General features: G+C 33.9%; 2 protein-coding genes and 1 non-coding gene across 4 annotated transcripts in view; 2 read left to right on the top strand and 1 right to left on the bottom strand.

The window, feature by feature from the left end:
* The window catches only part of LOC138695086 (zinc phosphodiesterase ELAC protein 1-like), a 28,687-nt gene extending 27,321 nt beyond the window's left edge, over nucleotides 1-1,366 (bottom strand). The window contains exon 1 of the mRNA XM_069819472.1: nucleotides 1,140-1,366. Within this exon, the coding sequence (XP_069675573.1) occupies nucleotides 1,140-1,221 (82 nt within the window). The 5' untranslated portion in view covers nucleotides 1,222-1,366. The remainder of the gene's footprint in view (nucleotides 1-1,139) is intronic.
* A 60-nt stretch (nucleotides 1,367-1,426) lies between these two features.
* On the top strand, nucleotides 1,427-20,400 carry LOC138695085 (F-box/LRR-repeat protein 2-like). Of its 2 annotated transcripts, none has more exons than XM_069819470.1 (2): nucleotides 1,427-1,584; nucleotides 7,801-20,400. In XM_069819470.1, exon 2 carries the CDS (start codon nucleotides 7,834-7,836, stop codon nucleotides 9,211-9,213), a length of 1,380 nt encoding a protein of 459 aa, XP_069675571.1. In that variant the 5' UTR covers nucleotides 1,427-1,584; nucleotides 7,801-7,833; the 3' UTR covers nucleotides 9,214-20,400. The 2 variants fall into 2 exon arrangements, with proteins under 2 accessions (XP_069675571.1, XP_069675572.1); XM_069819471.1 differs by lacking the exon at nucleotides 1,427-1,584 and adding an exon at nucleotides 4,256-4,383.
* TRNAY-AUA (transfer RNA tyrosine (anticodon AUA)) lies at nucleotides 19,550-19,621 on the top strand. The gene has a single exon. It is a non-coding gene; the product is annotated as a tRNA-Tyr (tRNA).
* Nucleotides 20,401-22,229: the final 1,829 nt, after the last annotated feature.

Below are 22,229 nucleotides of genomic sequence, written 5' to 3'. Positions count from 1 at the left end.
CTGCAATATACAAAGATATGTCAATCAGGCTAATTTTGACAAAGATCTAATTTTAGATAAACAATGGTGCAAATTCTTCAATTCTGCGAGCACTGAAACTTTCTCAGAACTTTTAAAAATATGTAAATTCTATTTATCGATCTCAAGTCACAATGGAAGTATTGAGAGAATGTTTTCCCTAATACCTGCTCGATGGACAAAAGAACGAAATCGCATACTAACAAAGACAGTCAGAGGTATCATCATGGTGAAATATAATTTCAAGGACATGTCCTGTGAACAGTTCCATAGTTAGTAATTTGCTACAAGATAGAAGTTCTGTCTCTTCAGGCTCTTCTGCACAAAGTGGGCTCCACCAATAAGTACAGATGTAGTACTGATCCAGCAACTAATGAGAAAACTGACTAAGATGAACCATTATTTTTAATTTTGTTCATACCAATTTTTAAAAAGTCCTTTTTTCAGTAATGTCCTCTTATTTTATATTCCATGTCCTATTGAATTTCTTCTCATGGTAACCCTACCAATGGTGCACCAATGGCAACATCTACAACGATTAAAGGATGTAGGTATATAAAATAGGTATGTGTCCTTAGAGAGGGGCGCTTGAGATTGATGGATGAAAATGGAAAGTAGGTATTGGTTATTGAATAAAAAACATTAAAATGTAACATCCTGAACAAAACTGGATAATCTGAATAACGTTATGATATAGCGATGAAACCAAGAAAATGTTGAGGAAAAAATGTTAAATTTATACCTGAACATATAATTATGAATAACAGAGAGCCCTATTACACTTTTAATCATTTTGGGTTATAGTTAAACCTATAAATAATGGATATCATTCAATAAAACCTGCTATTATAGCATCCACTAATTATATTAATAAACCATAAAGAAAGTGAGCAAGTGACATATTTTAAATCTTTCAATTTCTAAATTTGTGCATATGTATTATAACCTATATTAGCTACTTCTAAACCTTAGCTTGTTGTGAATAAAATATGCTAATGCTACATTATAAATATACTGCTACCGGTAACTTAAATATAATTAAGGATTCAGTTAGGATGTTATATACGATACACCTTTATAAAAATAATTATGAAAACATGTAGCGACTGTTAAAGATATACCTTCGAATCTGACAGCTGTACACGATACACTTCTCGTGGATGTAGGATAACACGAAGCTGTCCCTAAACAAATTATATGCATTTTGCTATATTTGTATCTGCTGATTAGTTAATCATGTTGATTAATCAATACATCATATCCGTATCAATAAAAACACGATATAAATATACTTAGTACGTGACCTAACCCCCAACAGAGCTTGTTCACTCACAAAACGCGTGGTGCATGCATGAATACAGCTTGGTATCGTTGTTGCTGGTTGCTGTCATCTTGATGGCTGGCCAGCTTGAAGTGTAATCTGCACACTATGGGCCACACTTGACTGTTTTTGCTACTGTTTATGCAGTAATCGTTCTATTAGCTTAATTATGTAGTTATATACTGGGATAATGGAGAAAGTAATCGTTGAAGAATACTTACTGCTGAAAGAAGTGTTATTTTCATGTAAGTTCTTGTGCGATTTCATTGGAAATAAATGTATGCGTTATTTTTGACAGGTATTGTCTTACTGAAAGAATAGGCCTAATTATAAACAAATCCTTACCAACCAACCTAACTAAACTAATGCAACTCACCTTTTGTAGAAATGATAGGAAAGAATAAGAAAATAATAAAGGAGTTGTCCGAATGAAAATATTGTTGTTAGGTGTTAGTAGGCTCACATTTGATACGTTTGAAATGCAAAATCAGTACCTGCTGTTCAATAGATAGATAGATAGATAGATATTTATTAGCCTTAGGAAATACAATGATTTCATGGCATCGTCAGAGTGAATACATAATAAATATGCGGTTACATACATGTTTTTCCGACATACAAGATATCTACAATAATATACAAATAATATACAATCAATACATTCAGTAATGAAGTCAATTCTCCACAGTTTTCTTCAGACCATTACTTGTACAAGGTTCTTGGTTTCCTTATCCTCTTGGGCAGTCTCACCCCAGACATGAATCAGATAGAAAAGAAGAGCAGTAAACACAAAAGGAGATACTAACTACTGTAAGCTAAATTTGGAGTGCTAAACTAAGATACTCATTGACAGTAAAAGGCATGTGGAAAAGTAAAATATGTTTCACTGACTTTTTAAATCTAGCATAGCTAAGGGCTTTAGTTTCAACAGGGAGTTTGTTGTAAAGTCTTATCCCTGTATGTGATAAGCTATTGAGACTTTTGGATAACCTATGATGATTAAAATGTAAATTATTGCATGTTCTTGTGCTGTAGTTGTGATAATCAGAGTTTATTTTAAAACTATCATAATTTTGGTGGATGAAACAGACTGTTTCAAGAATGTAAATACAAGGTAGGGGCAAAATATCAAACTCTTTGAATATTTTTTTACTATCCGAGCGAATAGGTACTTTCTTTATAATTTTCAATATTCTCTTTTGCAGTCTAAACACTTGTGCAAGTTTTGATGATGACCCCCAGATAATTATCCCATATGATAATACAGAGTGAACATAGCCAAAGTAAACTGCTCTAAGTAGTTCCTTGGGAGTTATATTGGTTAGGACACGGAAAGCATAACACAAACGACTTAGTTTATCAGTTAAGAATTGAATATGACTTTCCCACGTGAGGTTGGAATCAATCCATATCCCTAAAAATTTTGTACAATCGACGTCCTTTATTCCAGTATTATTAAGTAGTATTTCAATGGAGTCATGTAGTTGTTTCTGACTGAAATACATACAAACGGTTTTACTGACATTCAGTTTTAGTCTATTGCTAGCTAACCACTGTTCTAGTTGTCTTGAGGTTTCATTTATTTTCTCCTGTAAATTATTTTTATCAAGAGCATTGAAAACAATATTGGTGTCATCTGCAAAGAGAACGGTTTTAGCTTGTGTTATCCTTGAGGGAAGGTCGTTTATATACAGGAGAAATAGAATTGGGCCAAGTATGGAACCCTGGGGCACCCCGCTTTTCATGATAGTGGGATATGATTTCATTGAGCCTATTTCAACAAATTGTTGCCTTGCACTTAGGTAAGAAACAAACCAACTTTTAGCTAACCCCCTTATGCTAAACCATTGTAGTTTCTGGATCAGTATCATGTGGTCAACTGTGTCAAATGCTTTGCTCAGGTCCAGGAATAGCCCAACTGTTTGATTCTTGTTGTCTTTTGAATTTAGAATAAATTCCGTGAAAGTGAATATGGCGTTATTAATTCCTTTGCCTTTTTGAAATCCAAATTGAGCATTAGATAGTGCACCATTGCAATCTAAAAACCGAACTAATCTATTATACATAACTTTTTCAAGGGCCTATTTGTATAAATAAATAGCTGCTTTCTATTTTGCTATGAGTACTGTCTTTTCCAATTAAGGATGAACTTAAGTTATAAAATTCAGACCAAACAAACACTGCAGAAGCTCAGAAACATTATTTATAAGCCTTTTTTTTTTTGTGTGTGCACCTAAGTTCAATGATAGAGGAAAAAATAAGAGCAGTGCACTAAGATAGCAGACTGATGTTTATTTTCTTAAAATTGGGTTATCTCAAGAAATTAAATGACTGTTGACACTGGCAGACACAAGGATATTACAATTAAAGAGAGGGAGAAGCAAGAAGATTTTGTCTAAAGTAAAATCATTGGTTCAGGAGGTCAGATTGTCAATATGATATAAAGATGTCACACCTGTCACTTCCTACAAAAGCAGCACTCAATGAGGAGATGCAATGGTATCTTTTCATTAAGATCTAGCATATTGTTTGACCATTTTATTGCTACACAGAATTTGTAAAACTGTTACCAGCACAGTACTGTTAATGTTATTATTTTATGCTTCTGCAACAAAGTCCCACAGTTTAATCTTGGATGTGGATATTTTCATTCATAAGGATCATATTGTCGTCGTATACTGTGTTGACATTGTGAAAATATGGCACGGACATGAAAGAAGAAACCGATTTAACTCACACATTCCAACTGTTCTGGCTCTATTTCATAATGTTTATGTAATCACAGTTCTGAAATTTGCAATTTATGTATAAATGTATGATAGTACATCTATCAGATCTATTTAGGTCTACACAATTACGTATTGATAGTGTGTACGAGTCGTCAAACTGTAAACAGATTGCAGATAATTATAATGGAGTTGTTTGCATCTCATTTATTATGCTTGATAAGATAGGCTGCGAGCAAACAACAGTCAGTTGTTTGAGTGCTGTGGCAAGTGACTCTTTCCGTTTCGAACATAGTATGATAACTCTGCCATAACCAGGTAAGAGGTACATTGACATCGCTAATGGTTACATAATTTAAGTAGGCTAGCTTTGCTATTAGTCATCCTTTGTAAGGGACTGTTACGTCATAACCACTGGCAGATCAGGGAGAGTTTTTTCCGCGTCTTTTAAAAGCCACGTGGTGGCAATAATTTTGCGTGGAAAAATAATAAATGAAAATAATGCATATTTCTTTCAAATAAATGAAGTACAGTAATGTGCCCTGTTACAAATACTACGAAAATGTTTATCAGTTTGTTATTTCTGAAAATAATTTTACTCACCATATAGTTTTTTTTTTTTTTTTTTTTTTTTTTAGATTTGTGTAAATTATAGGGTATAGAAATCAGGGAAAAAAAAATCATAGGTATATAGCCTAGGATGCTACAAAGTACTATAATATTAGTAGGCATGCTGGTATTTCTTTTTCTAAAGATATTGAGTCCAATCATGTAATCTGAGAATATTTTACTTTTACATATATTATAAAATAAACGTGATTGACAATAGTTGTGTTTCATTACAGAATTATAAGGTCCACAGAAATTCACTGGACAGTAACATTAAACAATAAATAATGATAATCTTCAAGACTCAGAATAAAGCTAAAAAACAAAAATTTTTAAAAATAAAGCTTAAAAACAAACATTTTAAGAGTCACTGCTTAATTCGAAAATATTAAAGGCCCTTCCAATGGCATCAGATAGTGTGACTTTATGACTTGTACTTCATTGATTTACAATTTTAATATAATAATAATCACAATAATAATGATAATCATCATCATCATCATGCATCTGAAGTGTGATTACTGTAATACATAGCTGATTGGCGATGTATGCAGTGGAGGGGGAAAGGAACTGGCCACCCTATCTCATTATCTCCTGGCCTAGTTGCCTCATAAATGGTGCTATGTTGGTATCACTTGTGAGGTTCAGACCTGTCTTCGGACAGTTGACTAAACAACAACAAATCATTATTTTCATAATGCTAATTTGGATTTTAAAATAAATACAACACATATATTAATACTGCTGCTTTTATATTTTTGTGTTGATCTCTGATGTGCACAGAATTCTTATGCAAATTTGACATCATATTATGAAGTATTCAGAAATTTTAGAAAGCATGACTTGGGTTTGTGATATCTTAAATAAAAGAATATATTTACACAGAACTGTACAACAGTTTGACTTCATGTAGACAAATCTAAAATTCATTACTTGAAGCTACTTATTTTGGTATGTTATGGTTTTAATACATTTCTCGAAGAAAACAATTACGACAAGGTATTTACAAACACTAGTACTTTCCCACATTCCAACTCTGCCGGTAAATTGAATCTAATTCCAAAAATAAAATCATGTAGGCCTACTTACATATATTTTACAAAAATTTAAGATGACAACCAGCACTGCCCATGGGGGAGAAGGGGACAGACACCACTCGAATGGGAGTGATGGGGGCGGGGGGGTTGGGCGCATCAGTGGGGCCCAGCCCAGTTTTTTTAGATATTTTTTTAAAGTGAGGAGGGCGCAAACTATTCAGAAAAATACATGAAAAAATATTTCTTTTATTGGTTTATTTTACGACGCTTTATCAACTGATGATCTAGCATCTGAGTGAAATGACGGTAATAATGCCAGTGATATGAATCCAGGAGTCCAACGTCGAAAGTTACCTAACATTTGCTCTTAATGGGTTGAGGGAAAACCCCGGAAAAAACCGCAGTCAGGTAACTTGTCCCAACCGAGATTTGAACCCTAAACTGCTCGTTTCACGACCAGACATGCTAACCGTTACTCCACAATAATTATGTAAATCATATATTATATCATTATGGAAATAGATATATCTCGAGAACTAACAAGAATCGAGTAATTCGTATTTTTTACTCTAATACGCCCATCACTAATATAAATGCCTTAGTAGGTACTGAGAAATTCTTGAACTCATCATTTGTGTAATCTTTTGATGTAATAATATTAATCACAATACCTGTATATTTTCATTTCAATGTTTGTGTTTTATTGCATAATTATATTCATATTATAATTTAAGATAAGTATTTGACGAACCCAATTGTATTTTTGTATACTATATTAAAACTAATAATAGTAGTAATAATAATAATAATAATAATAATAATAATAATAATAATGTTTTATTTTCGCTGGCAGAGTTAAGGCCATAAGGCCTTCTCTGCCACTCAACCAGCCTTAATCAATACAATACATATTTAAATTACAAATATTTACACTACACTTAAAAGGTTCTCCAGCAATATTCTTCAGTTTTAACGACTAGTAGACTACATATTTATTTAAATTTAGATAAACCTATAAGGTAAAGTAGTAACTTAATTTATGAGCTAATTCAATTCAATCAATTATAATTAATTTAACATTTGAGATAGCTAGTAAAATGATGAAAATTAATTTAATACAAGCTTACTAGGACCACAGTCTAGTATATACAGTCGCGAAGCTCAATACGTAGTAAATATGCAAACATTAGATAGTTGCTCACCACTAGGATCGCTAATATTGCCTCATTACAGGCAATGCAAAATAGTACTGTCACAGTCTATTGTTTCTAGCACCCTCAAAACTCAAGCTTCGTGACTGTATATACTAGGCTGTGCTAGGACTATGTTACAGGGAGAAAAAAAAAAAAATATATATATATATATATATATATATATATATATAAATCTAAAATATATTTCTATTTATTTATTTTATTTATCAGAGCTTCCTCAAATTAGAGGCTGCCATTAGACAAAGCATATAAAAAATACAAGAACAAATAGATGATGAGAGCTAAAAGAGTAAGAAAAAAGGCAAACAAATACACAAACAATGGCAGTTTACAGAAGAAAAAAAAATTCAAGTAAAGAATCAATGAAAGCTAAGAAGGAAAAAGAAAAATGTTAATGGTGCGTCAATTTTTTCCATACACTGAATTAGAGTCCATATACGTGGTTCTAATTGCTATTAGAGGTTTTGCAAATCTATTTAGAGAAATTAATGATAATAATAAGAATGGACAGATGTTAGTTTCATTATGACACATATTAATCAGCAATTAATCTGTTAAGTAAGAATTTATGTATTTTTGACCTAAATTAAGTTATTGTCCAACAACCCCTTACATCACTTGGAAGCGAGTTCCAAAACTATTCTATTCTACGAAAACTGCCGGTTAATTTAGAGATTGGCAACTGGCAACATATTTTATATCGATTGTAACACCAATATATACAGTATCGTTAGTAACATTCATACCATTCAACCAATCAGAAGAATGGCCCCTACAATACATATTATGTTCCCCAAAATCTCAGCAGTTTTCAAAAAGACTCTGATTTTTTTAGTAACTTCATGTTCATGAATTTCTGTGTTTCTTTGTTCCAGATTGAAGAAATCTGATGTGTTGAATATTCAGTGATGGAAACTGGGAAGTGTTTTGACGATTTACCGAATGAACTTCTGCTACATATATTCTCGTATCTAAGCATTGAAGATCTTGCTCTGTCCATACAGCATGTGAACCTACGCTGGAAAGAAGTGTCTCATGATGACAAGTTGTGGAAGAACGCCATTTTCGAACCAGGAGACACACTGACTGATGAAGATGTAGTCCAACACTTGAAGAATATGCCGGCTCTGAGAGCATTCTCTGCGACCCAAGGCACGAAGATGAAGCTGCTCATCGACACTTTGTGTAATTCCTGTAGGGAAGTTCAGCGTCTAGACCTGCACAAGACGTACATGCTCAGGTATCCGTCTCTCAAGAAACTGGTGCAGAACTGTCCACATCTGGAGTACCTTAGCCTTCCATTACCTAGAACTATGTCAGCTCAGTTGCAGTCTGCTCAACTGTTAGGACAGTGCAAGTCACTCACAACTCTCAGTTTCGATGGGAGTCACGGCTATGTAGTCAAAGGCATGTTAGAACCGGTAGCGGATGGCTGTCCTTCTCTTCAGCATATCCACCTCGGGTACTGCGAGTTCTCCGCTGATGATATTAGATACTTACTAGAGAAAAAGAAGCACCAGCTCTTGTCATTCTCCGCAAAATTCTTCTTCTTCACAGGGATATTCAAATTCTTAAGCGAATGCACAAAGCTAGAGCATCTTCATATAGAAAACGACAATGACAATCTGACGTATGACGACATCCATCCTCTCAAGCAACTCACTAATCTCAAATATTTTGCCTTGCAGTATTGTACGTTATCTGTCGCAAGTAACCTGCATACGTTTTTCCAGAATGAATCTTTCTCCAAAGTAATACATCTCGATGTAAGCCATAATTTTGCAATCATGAATTCTGACCTGAACACGGTTTTCAAGTATGTCCCCTTCCTGCAACATCTCAATGTCTCCAGTTGTCACTGTTTAGGGGATACCGGATTCGAGGACATCGGTGTATGTAGCCAATTAGAGACTCTAAACATCTCGAGGTGCTATGGTCTCACTGACAAGAGTATGGAGTACGTCAGTAAAGGTTGTACAAAGTTGAAATGTCTTGATCTGTCGTCCTGCAACACTATGACAGACGATGTAATGCTGCACATAGTGAAATGTAAGAAACTTCAGGTTCTGAAAATTGGTTTCAGCAACCTGACAGGACTTAATTTCCATTTGTTGCCCACCTGTCTTCCTCGTCTGTACGAGATTCATATCGATTACTGTGATTCGTTAGATGCATGGACTATTGAGAAGTTACACCATCAGATGCCGCTACTGAAAATAGTCTACCCTTTTTATTATGGGGACACGGACGTAGAGTTCAGAGACACAATATTTTCAGTAATAAACTAACTCCAAAATACCATATCACCAGGGCTTGAAATGGACGTTTTGTCTTATTTTCGTGGACATGGTACTGTTGATGACGACAACAATGAAATGAATAACCAATGAGATAATGCCAAGTATTACTATGAAATATTTATATTCATATTAATTAATATGAAAATTTCAAACGTTTTCACGAACTGAAACACACTCTTGCCCACACCTGTGGAGTAACGGTTAGGTCATCTGACCATGAAACCGTTCCGGGTTCGAATCCCAGTTGGGCCAAGTCACCTGGTTGAGATTTTTTCTGGGGTTTTCGCTCAACCCAATATGAGCAAATTCTGGGTAACTATCGTGCTAGACCTCAGACTCATTTCACCGGCATTATTACTTTCATTTCATTCAGACGCTAAATAACCTAAGATGTTGATACAGTGTTGTAAAATAACTCATTAAAAAAAAAGGCACACACACACACACACACACACACACACACACGGTGCTGTTGATGACGACGACAGAATTAATGACCAATGAGATGACACCAAGTATTACTATGATATATTTTAAATATTTATATACGCATAAATTAATATGAAAATTTCAAATGTTTTCACGAACCGGAACACACTCTTGGCCACACCTGTGAAGTAACGGTTATCTCATGTGACTATGAAACCAGGTGGCCCAGGTTCGAATCTCGGTCGGAGTAAGTTACCCAGTTGAGGTTTTTCCGGGGTTTTCGCTCAACCCAATATGAGCAAATGCTGGGTAACTATCGTGCTGGACTCCAGACTCATTTCACTAGCATTATCACTTTCATTTCATTCAGACACTAAATAACCTGAGATCTTGATACAGCATTGTAAAATAACCCATTAAAAAAATACACATACATACGGTGCTGTTAATGACGACGACGGAATTAATGACCAATGAGATGACATCAAGTTTTACTCTGATATATTTGAAATATTTATATACATATAAATTAATATGAAAATTTCAGACGTGTCTTTGAAAATATCCATCTGTTTAGCTGGCCTTCTCTGCCCAAGATTGCGGGTTCGATCCCGGGCCAGGTCGATGGCATTTAAGTGTGCTTAAATGCGACAGGCTCATGTCAGTAGATTTACTGGCATGTAAAAGAACTCCTGCGGGACAAAATTCTGGCACATCCGGCGACGCTGATATAACTTCTACAGTTGCGAGCGTCGTTAAATAAAACATAACATCCATCCGTTTATCATATTTACACAGATAGAAACCACGATTGGTAGCCACTTCATTCAGCCAAAAAGAATACATTAAATAAAATGTTACATTCTTAATAATTTGCTTGAACGCTTATATTATTACTGGAAAAAGAGATTTCTGGTCCTACATCTCTGATCACACCTAAGAGATTGATCAGACTAATGGACTTTCAAGACAACCACTTTTATCAACTTCACTATGCTGCCATCTAGTGTCTGCAAAAGAAGTCACGTTATAACTCTTATGGAATTGCATGGAGCAACTGTACTCCATCTAGCGGTTGTTACCAAAAATGCCTTTTCGGTAGTGGAGGCTCTGCTGGTGTTTCTCCTTTTATGTTTACATTTCATAATATGGGAATAGCTAGTTCGATATGTATGTCATTAGGGCCTACACTTATGACTGGAACCTTTGTTTCGCAAAGTCATTGAAATGGACACTCAGGTTGCAGTTTAAACAATAAGAAATTCGACTTGCTGCCTAGCAGTGGTCTATGACAGCTGATCATAGCTGAATATAGAGTTAAAGCATTGTTGAGTTCCTGTCTTTTTAATTGCATTAAGGGTACATGTACGTGAACGACCACAATTATTACCAGAAAATGGAGGCTTTAAAATTCTAAAATTTTATAAGGAAATGAACTCACAATTGGACAAAAAATATAAGATACCACAATAAGACTTATTAGAACTTGGATATCTGATAAAAGTATAAAAAAAGGTTACTAATAATATTTTTTAAGAATTCAATTTTTACTTTAAATTAAATTTTTCAAAATTTGAAAATTTTCACACATATCATTTTATAACTCCACAACCATTAGAGATAGCATTCTGAAATTTTGTACACTGATTTAACATGAATTTATGCAAAAGGTACACAACAATAATGCCCATTTCTTTGAAAATATAAAAATTAGGCCACAAAACATTATGTAAATTTTAATATATTTTATACAGGACAAATAAAAAATTAATTGTATTAAATTAAACAACTCTACATGTCTGAGAGTAGTCTACTTTTCAGAAATAATTGTTTATTTATTACATGCAGGAAAAATATCAAATATGTCAGAGAGACCATAACAATGTTATGGTGACCAAATTTAACTGCAGAATTTATTTGTTTTTTTTTTTTTCATACTCTGATAAAACTGGTTTGAAAAATATTATTAGTAACCTTTTCTTATGCTTTTATCAAATATTTAAGTTCTAATAAGTCTTGTTGTAGTCTACCTTTTAATTTTTGTCCAATTGTGAGTTTATTTTCTTGTAAAATTTTAGAAATTTAGAGCCTGCATTTTCTGATCATATTTGTGGTCGTTCACATACATATACCCTTAACGCCATGCTATTATTCAGAACTTCAACAATACTCTATGTATAAGTAAACATATCAAAGGTATTCCTCGAGAGTAACAAATTAACGAGAACTTATAGGAATGCTATAATACAATAAAACAGTACCGACAGTGTCATCAGCATTTTTTACAATAATTTAATTCACACTTACAGTACTGATAACTGAAAAATGTATTGAAATATCATGTCCAATTAATACTAAATTTAAACGAAGCGAAAAGGACCATGACCAATTTATATGAGACAGAACGAAAAGGTCCCTAAAATTCACGATCTTGAATAGTGTTCCAGCCCGCTTCAGTCCATTTCGAGCCCTGCTTATCACCAAAATCACCATTATCATGTAAACTTTACAAGAACAAAGACCACAAGTAATGAAAAGTCTCTTCAATCCATTCTCTAGTTATTCCATCTTACAAACTCTATTTTAAAACTTGTAAAGAAGTGTAAAATAATTGTGTAGTTTCTTTTTAATTCTCTAGTCATTCCGTCATGTGAAAGGCTGTAACTTTAAGTCTGGTCTTCGGTGTAGAGTAGCATTTTCAAAAGGATTATAGTGAGCCTCAAGTCCAAGATGTTAATGTTACAAAGTGTTGCATTTACTTGAATTCCATTTTGCAACAGTTTTTCAATTTTTGTTCCTTGCCGAAGGAAATGCTCAGTATATTCAGTCTTTTTAAAAGTGTCCAGTCCATAATAAATAAATATGACAATACTGATTATTTCTACTGAGAAATAATTGTTTATAATGTTATAGAAAATAGCGGTTATATAAATTGTAATATTATTTTGCTCAGTTTAACATTCCACTTCATTCCATTCTTCTAAAGACATTATGAAATATAATAGAAATCAAACAATTATTTCGAAATTAGAAGAGAAACATCTCGATATTATTGAACAAAATAATAATGGCTTATAGATCTTCTCTAAATAGCATGACCTATCACAAAACTAGGTTGAAAGATTCTCAGAGAGAATGTTTCAACATTTGTATTGTACCACATACCAGTAATTAAAAATAGATTAAACTTATAGCCCTAATGTGTTGTATAGCAAATTTGTGATAGACATGTAAGAGTATATAGGGGCCAGTCAGAATTAATACCTGACGTATGCAGTCAGCATTGCTAAATCTTCCAGAGAGAGAGCATGTGGTTGTTTATGATCTAGTTGAAATTGACTTTTTTCATACCAAACTTAAGTACCGGTACAGAATATACAAACACATACACTGTAAGTAATAATAATAATAATAATAATAATAATAATAATAATAATAATAATAATAAAACAATAATAATAAATATTGTTATTATTATTATTATTATTATTAGGGCTAGGATTTTGATGACCTATAAATCGTGAAAAAAATGTCCTAAAACAATGCATTTATGACCTAAAAATCTTAAAAAAAAAATGCCCTTAAAAATTCCCTAAAAATTGATCTTACATAATTATTGGCTTAGTAGGAAAAGAGGTTTAGTACTACTTAATATTTAGATTAGTAATTAAATTAAATTTTACATTTCTAAGCAATACACTTTAATTAATTATTTTACCTGATGTAGTTTCCATGTATGATAGTTCACCTCTGCGTTGGCATGTGGACATGAGGTCAGCAGTCATCTGGTCAGTCTTGGCCCTTCATGGGCTGTAGCGCCATGTAGTCTACCATAAGACCACTCTTATCTTAGCAGGTATAGAGGAGTCTATATTGAAGGGATGGTTGGACTGATCCATTACATGGAGTGTACTACGTTAAAATGGCAATATTTGTGTAGAAAAACAAAGTATCATACAAAATAATGGATATTAATGGACAAAATATGTAGAGAAAATATCAAAGGAAATATTATTTTAATTAATTAATAAAAACATAAAATTACTTAGTCATACGTTAAAAAGTGTGACAGACGGCCCGTTTCGACGTGATGTCACGTCTTCCTCAGTGTCTCCTCAGTATAAGTTGTGGGTATCTTATTGTATGCTTATATACCCACAACATATACTTAACACACAATTACAGTTCAATACCCACAGATTATTCGACGTCATGATACGTCATAACACACAAACAACCAGCCCCCACCATAAGAGCAACATACCCCCACTCCTGCAATCGACAAATGCACATCGCAGAATTCAAGATCACCAGTAGTTCAGGCAGGGGCGTATTTTGCGGGCTACTGGCGGTAGCCCAAGGAAATTACAAAAGAAAAAGTTTATAATATAACATAATGTAATAATTTTGTATTATTAGTTTTACCATAGTAATTAAAATTAAAGTAATTGTTAGATATATTTTGTGTAATAATAGGGTCAGCGGTAGCCCAAACCCTTTAACCAGTATACGCCACTGAGTTCAGGAGACACTGAGGAAGACGTGACATCACGTCGAAATGGGCCATCTGTCAAAGTTATACACCTTTTTTAAAATTTCAACACTTTTTAACATGTGACTAAGTAATTTTATGTTTTTAACAAACAAAGTGTTAACGTGAACTTTAATCACTGAATAATTAATAAAGGGGATTTATGACCAAAATTAAATGAAAATGCCTAAAAAATGACTGAATAAAACAAAAGATGCTCTTATGAGTTGAAACAGGCAAAAAATGCAAAAAAATACCCTAACAAATATGTCTTAAAACACTCAGTTTATCACATAACATATAAATACTAAAGCAGCTATGTTTCTGGCTTACTAGAAAAAAGATGCAATTTCATCAAAAGCCTAGCCCTAATTATTATTATTATTATTATTATTATTATTATTATTATTATTATTATTATTATTATTATTATTATTATTCAGTAGTTTCCAAGGTTTGCCCCCCATCTTGTCTACTGAACAAGGGCAATGTCTTCAGCTATTTAGTACGCTATAGATGGTTAGCCTGTCGTAGAAGATGATGGATGATATATCGAAGCATGGTGATTAGAGGTTATGATTGAGTAGGAAGGGTTCGGATCATTTTGTAATTGGTGCTGATTCTGTTCGTGAAGACTTTGGAAAACACGAAAAACCCAAGTCAGGACAGCTGGCTCTAGAAATCGAACTGCAAACCTTCCAAATACAAGTAGGGGTACTAACCACGACCCCACTGTCCGCTTATACCGGTAATAATAACAATATGTAGATATTCTATATTAATATTGATATAGTGATTAATGAGAGCTCGGAATTTTAGGTGCTAAAAGTTAAGAATAACACTGAGTGTAGATGAATAGATGTGGTGCCCGTGAGGAGGGTTTTAAGCCTAGTTCACAGGAGTCCGATATGTAATAATAGACAACAGAGTCACAAGGACTGGGTAATGAATCTTGTAAACCGTGCGCTAATTTGTAAGTGGTAGTTAAGAGGATTAGAGACCTTTAATGGTACTGAAAGGAAAATAATGAATGACAAGAATGACGTGTCAAAGAAGTGGGGGCATGGCTTCTATTTTATAAACTATACAGAGGAACAATATTAACTTGGTGTAGGGGTCAGCATGCTGGTCTCTTACGCAGAGGGCCCAGGTTCGATTCCCGGTCGGGTTGAATTTCCTGGTTGAGGTTTTTCAGGGTTTTTCCTCAACCGTAAGGTAAATGCCAGGAAATTCGGGCCACAATATCCCTGAAAATCATTGGCCTCATTCATCACCGAAATCATATTCATAACAAATCAGTCATACATATACAGTCGCCATCTATTTCACAACAATAGAACCAGTCTCAACAATAGTACACAGGCCTTCAGATTTCAACCAAAGATTAACTCGCGATATGACCAAAGATGTTAAAGCAAGTATAAATAACAGCAAGGAAAAAAAAATTAACTTTTAGTACCTAAAATTCCGGGCTCTAATGATTATATATTTATATGTAAAAAAAATGAAGGTTGTCTGCTAATTTTCGTCCTGCATATATTCCTTAAAGATTACTGTACGTAAATAAGAAATTATGAATAGATACAGAACTACGTAAATAACATGAGTAAACTTTTTACAAAGAAGCTTACATTGAAAGGCAAAAAAGCAAGGACATTATAATATTGGAAAGAAAACATTAAATTGTAGAACAGAGTAGAAAGTTGCTATGGAAACGAAAACAAAACAACAGTAAACATTGGATAGTATACCCAGCGAATAGGGATTATAAAGAATGGACACTGAGCGAATTTTCCTGTGTTTTGTTTCTCTGTGCGCCAGCGTTTAGTTCCACTTTCAAGCGCTAGAGGTTAGTGTAATCGAGCATACGCTAAGATAATAATTGAGTATATAGTTGAGACACAGGATCCAAACATCGCCTACCTTATTGCATAATCCAGTAACGCTTTGCTTCAAATAAATTCAAGTTAACAGCTTTTCCTTATTTCTCAATGACAAACTAGTAGTAATAATAATTTTTATATTTCAGATATAATAAATTATATTATAAAATAATATAATATATTACAGAATTATGTATCAAATTCGTTTAATATTTGTATATAATAAATAATATATAGGTATATGGTTTTACTTCTCATAAGAGTTTTGTTTTTTCATTTTCAGTGCTATCAAATCATTACATATTTTAATTGTTGTTGGGGCCAACGTCTCAACTCTCATTATAAAGGAACTCCAGAGTCTAGACATTACAGTTAATGACGGATTTATTATTTTATGGATCCAATTTATTTTATTTGAGTACATAATGTACCTATACTGTATGTATTAATTATGTGTTATATTTCCGCTGTGTCAACTGCTAGCTGGTGTGATGTCAGCACCAACTCTAGGGAGAAAGCAGAATCTCACGCTCTAGCTGGCTTGAAGGTCATTGAAATCAGTCTGGCTATATCAAAGGTACCGACGCGAAGTGTCCATTCTTTATAATCCCTATTCGCTGGTATACCTGCACGTTTACCACCACATGTTCAGCAAATGCTAGAGACCAACTCTGACTGGCAGCATTTTATTTATTGACTGTCTCATCTAGCCTGCATTCTGCCTCGCCCATACTACATGGATATCTGCCAGTTTGTACAGTTCTAGAATGCGGTGTATTTTGTTGAAAATCTTCTGTTATAGCATAAAGACGATTTAGCTATGTGTTTTTTGTATTTGTCCATATTCGATCTATTCTCCAACATGGTTCTAATTGACATTCTTAGAATATTCACCTGCAATGTTCAAAATCTCCCGGAAGTATCAGCTTGCTTTTTCATTATTAATAATGTTTTTACACTTTTGTTTATAAATCAAGTTCCATGTGTTAATTTCTATATTCAAACAAACTTCATCACATTTTGTCTTTGTTCTATCATGCAATAGTAAGCAGTGTGCGATTTTTTTTTTCAGAGGAGAGTAAGTGAGTGAGTGAGTGTCTCTCCCTCTCCCTCCCTCTCTTTTTTTTTTGCAAAAGTGTATTTCAAATTCTTAAATATTATATTAAATATTCTGGAAAACAAGACCAATTGCTTCATACATTACATTATTAATTATTATTAATACAATAATAATAAATATACCTGTTTAATTTAAAAAATCCCACTCATAGTACAGATCTTCTACCATTAATATAATATTGTGTTGCTGTTCTCTCTATAATGTAGAAGCAGATGACAATAATATTGTGTAAAGATTAAGAAATTGTAGATTACAAAAGGAAAGATTATTATCGATGATAATAGTGGTGATAATGATGATGATGATGATGATAATAATAATAATAATAATAATAATAATAATAATAATAATAATAATAATAATAATAATAATAATAATAATAATGATGATGTCAAAATATATACATTCAAATTTTTTTCTTCTGAAAAATTGCAATGGGAGGAAAATTACCTTCGACTGATTTAAGTGAGAGGGTCTAACTGCAAAAACTCCCATTCTCCTCTTCTCGGTAAAATGAGTTTTTGATGCATTTTAGCTCTATACTTATTCCGATTTCCATGTGAATCAAGTATAATTATAAGCAAAAATAACATTCTCCTATATTTATAATGTAACAAAAGTTGTATAGAGTTAGTTGCAAAACATTCTCCACCATATACCTGGTTGCAAATGTCATATTCTCCTCTCAGCCAATAGGTCATGGGATTATTGTTCTTGATGTCGAAAGTAACATTCTCCAAATTTATAAAGTGCAAAAGTCTCATGCTCCAATATTTACAGTTCTTTTTTAACAATGTAATAGTTTATTGCTGTGGAGCAAAAATTAGCATGAAATGAGCAGGCCCAGGTTCAAATCCTGGTTGAGGTTTTTTCCGCACTCAGCCCAGTAAGAGCAACTTTCGGTGCTGGCGAAATATTCACTCGTATACTGGATAACCAATGTAGCTAATAAGCATCGTAAAATAAATCAATTAAAAAAAACGATTTAATGACAGTCTTTTTTTCCATATTGTCATTAAACAATTCTTTAACATACATTGTAAATGTAAATTATAGAATAAGATAAATTTGACTTCTATTTCCATTTGTACGAGTTTTTTTGTTGATTGCTTAAAATTTTAAAAATTGGAGAATGTGACTTTTCAGTTAGATCCTTCAAGTACAGAATGATTAGGAAATTAAAGAACTTCCACTCATCTTCCCTTACAAATCGCACACTACAATAAAAAACCTATGTCGCTTTTTTTTTTTTGTCTAATCATATTTCTAAAGGATATGTTTATGAAATTTGTATTTTTATTAAAAGACTGAATGTAATCTCTTGTAACTTTTAGCATCAATGTGACAGACTGAAGTAGCTGTGCTAGTGAACATTCCTCTTAATTTAGGTTTTGGTGATTTTATAATGATCATGTTCATTGTCATTGTTTTGCTGTACCATAGGTGATTCAGACATGAACACCAATTCCCATGTTGCTTGCTCAGTGATATATTCGTCTAGGACCCCATTTGTTCTTTTGAAAATATAGTAAAATTGCTTTCTGATCCACTTAGGATATTATTGTAACTTGGGAGAAATTAATGTTTCAAGAAAACCGCCTCAACATCAACTTTGTTTTCCACATAGACTCTCCAGATTGTAGGTCAGATTTGCAGCATGAGAAATTGTTGACGACTAGGGACCATATTTTTTTTGTGAAATAAAATTGCTGATTTCGGTATTACATCTGCCACTATTTTGGTATTTTCTGAAATAAGTTGTTAATACAGTGGGCATTTCGTCAAATAAGTCAGTTTGGTGGGCATTCTGTGAAATGAGTTGTCGATTAAATATATTATGTTATGTTTCATATCAAACTTTCCGTTACCGGTACCAATAAATATCAGCATAACCGATACATGCAGAGGGCGACCACTAGAGGGAACCCAAGAGTTGGAACTTAAAACTGAGATGATTCTGTCCGATGCCGGGGTGGAATCCGGTGTGGCTTAGTGGATAAAGCGTCAGCACATAGAGCTGAAAACCCGGGTTGAAATCCCGGCGCCGGAGGGAATTTTTCTCCGTTCCATTACTCTTTCACCGTATGATGACACAGAATATCTGCATGGAAATATCATATGTACTTCGGTACATTAAAATAATATATATGATATGCGTAAATCACTTTGTCATTTAAGACGGCGTTTATTCCATCGGATCCCGGCCAACTAGTCACTCATTACGAGTGCACCTCAGCACATGTGTGGACTTCGGTCCTAGGTTCATAGATATCTATGACGTAGTGCAGAGGGCGGCCACTAGAGGGAACCCAAGAGTTGGAACTTAAAACTGAGACGATTCTGTCCGACGCCGGGGTGGAATCCGGTGTGGCTTAGTGGATAAAGCGTCAGCACATAGAGCTGAAAACCCGGGTTCAAATCCCGGCGCCGGAGGGAATTTTTCTCCGTTCCATTACTCTTTCATCGCAGAATATCTGCATGGAAATATCATATGTACTTCGGTACATTAAAATAATAGATACATGGTAAGCATGTATGTTACATACAACATTCTTCTGCAGTACAGAAATCTATCTTTTTTTGATAGCCATAGAGATAGTAAGAGTGAGTGTACACAATTCTATGGAGAAAATACAGAAATATTGGCATTACCAAGTGATTGACAAATTAACTGAAACAAAAGTCACAAACATGTTTTTTTAGCAATATTGAATAGCATTTTGGTGCATATTTCGTAGTTTTTACGATAGAGAGGATGTTTTTCGTAGTTATTGATGTGTTTCACATTATGTGCCTAATTTCACGAGTTGGTTTGCTTAAATATGGTATTTTAGGTATCTAGAAGGGTAAATGTAACTAAGAAAATAATCTCGTGCATATTGCTATTACCAAAAAATATGGTCCTTAATGATGAGACAAACAAAATTCTTCTTGCATTAAAATATATAATGAAATGGATGTCTTTAGATATTATTAGTTATCAAATCTCACCCCTCATCTGATCATTTCCAAAGTGAGCTTGCTCATTAGATGTAAGTGTTATAACTCCATTGTTACATGTAGTGTAGAACTTGAAGGTAGTTCTTGTAGATGATAAGTTGATATAGAGCTGTTGTGCAATGTTAACAAATAGAGAGAGCAATGTGAAGTTGCACATACTTTCTGATAATAAATTTTATGCAGTAAATAATAAAGCTGCTATTTTATGAAAAGTTGTATCGAACTTTTTAGAATATCCTCCATTCCAAGTCCTTCCTATTCTTAGACTTGTACTTCTAATTTTATTTCAAGTTAACTCTGAAGCAATTAGATTTATTTACTCCAGTCCTCTGCCTCTGTCAAATTAACTGGGCTGAGCATGATCAGCTCTCTTCTCAGGTTTAATTATATGATTATAACCTCCCCCCATATTAGTCCGAATGTATTTGAGAATGTTAAGTTTGCATTATATTCCAACTACAGTAGAATCCCTCTTATCCGTCACCAAAGGGACCAGGCTAGCTCCGGATACTAGTATATACTTACTTACTTACTTACAAATGGCTTTTAAGGAACCCGAAGGTTCATTGCCGCCCTCACATAAGCCCGCCAGCGCTCCCTATCCTGTGCAAGATTAATCCAGTCTCTATCATCATATCCCACCTCCCTCAAATCCATTTTAATATTATCCTCCCATCTACGTCTCGGCCTCCCTAAAGGTCTTTTTCCCTCCGGTCTCCCAACTAACACTCTATATGCATTTCTGGATTCGCCCATATGTGCTACATGACCTGCCCATCTCAAACGTCTGGATTTTAAGTTCCTAATTATGTTAGGCGAAGAATACAATGCGTGCAGTTCTGTGTTGTGTAACTTTCTCCATTCTCCTGTAGCTTCATCCCGCTTAGCCCCAAATATTTTCCTAAGCACCTTATTCTCAAACACCCTTAACCTGTGTTCCTATCTCAGAGTGAGAGTCCAAGTTTCACAACCATACAGTACAACCGGTAATATAACTGTTTTATAAATTCTAACTTTCAGATTTTTGGACAGCAGACTGGATGATAAGAGCTTCTCAACCGAATAATAACACGCATTTCCCATATTTATTCTGCGTTTAATTTCCTCCCGAGTGTCATTTATATTTGTTACTATTGCTCCAAGGTATTTGAATTTTTCCACCTCTTCGAAGGATAAATCTTCAATTTTTATATTTCCATTTCGTACAATATTCTGGTCACGAGACATAATCATATACTTCGTCTTTTCGGGCTTTACTTCCAAACCTATCTCTTTACTTGCTTCAAGTAAAATTTCCGTGTTCTCCCTAATCGTTTGTGTATTTTCCCCTAACATATTCACGTTATCTGCATAGACAAGAAGCTGATGTAACCCGTTCAATTCCAAACCTTGCCTGTTATCCTGAACTTTCCTAATGGCATATTCTAGAGCGAAGTTAAAAAGTAAAAGTGATAGTGCATCTCCCTGCTTTAGCCCGCAGTGAATTGGAAAAGCATCAGATAGAAACTGACCTATACGGACTCTGCTGTATGTTTCACCGAGACACATTTTAATTAATCGAACTAGTTTCTTGGGAATACCAAATTCAATAAGAATATCATATAATACTTCCCTCTTAACCCAGTCATATGCCTTTTTGAAATCTATGAATAACTGATGTATTGTACCCTTATACTCCCATTTTTTCTCCATTATCTGTCGAATACAAAAAATCTGATCAATTGTCGATCTATTACGCCAAGAACCGCACTGATGATCCCCAATAATTTCATCTACATACGGAGTTAATCTTCTCAAAAGAATATTGGACAAAATTTTGTACGACGTCAACAAAAGTGATATTCCTCGAAAGTTACCACAGTTGGTTTTGTCCCCCTTTTTAAAAATAGGTACAATTATGGACTCCTTCCATTGTTCTGGTACAATTTCCTTTTCCCAAATAGCAACTACAAGTTTATAAATTTCGCTATACAATGCACTTCCACCCTCTTGTATTAATTCTGCTGGAATTTGATCGATACCTGGAGACTTGTACTTTTTC

Source organism: Periplaneta americana, chromosome 2 (genome assembly GCF_040183065.1).
Source record: "Periplaneta americana isolate PAMFEO1 chromosome 2, P.americana_PAMFEO1_priV1, whole genome shotgun sequence".
NCBI lineage: Eukaryota > Metazoa > Arthropoda > Insecta > Blattodea > Blattidae > Periplaneta > Periplaneta americana.
Note: the sequence above shows the minus strand (reverse complement) of the source record. Positions and strands in the feature narration are given on the sequence as shown.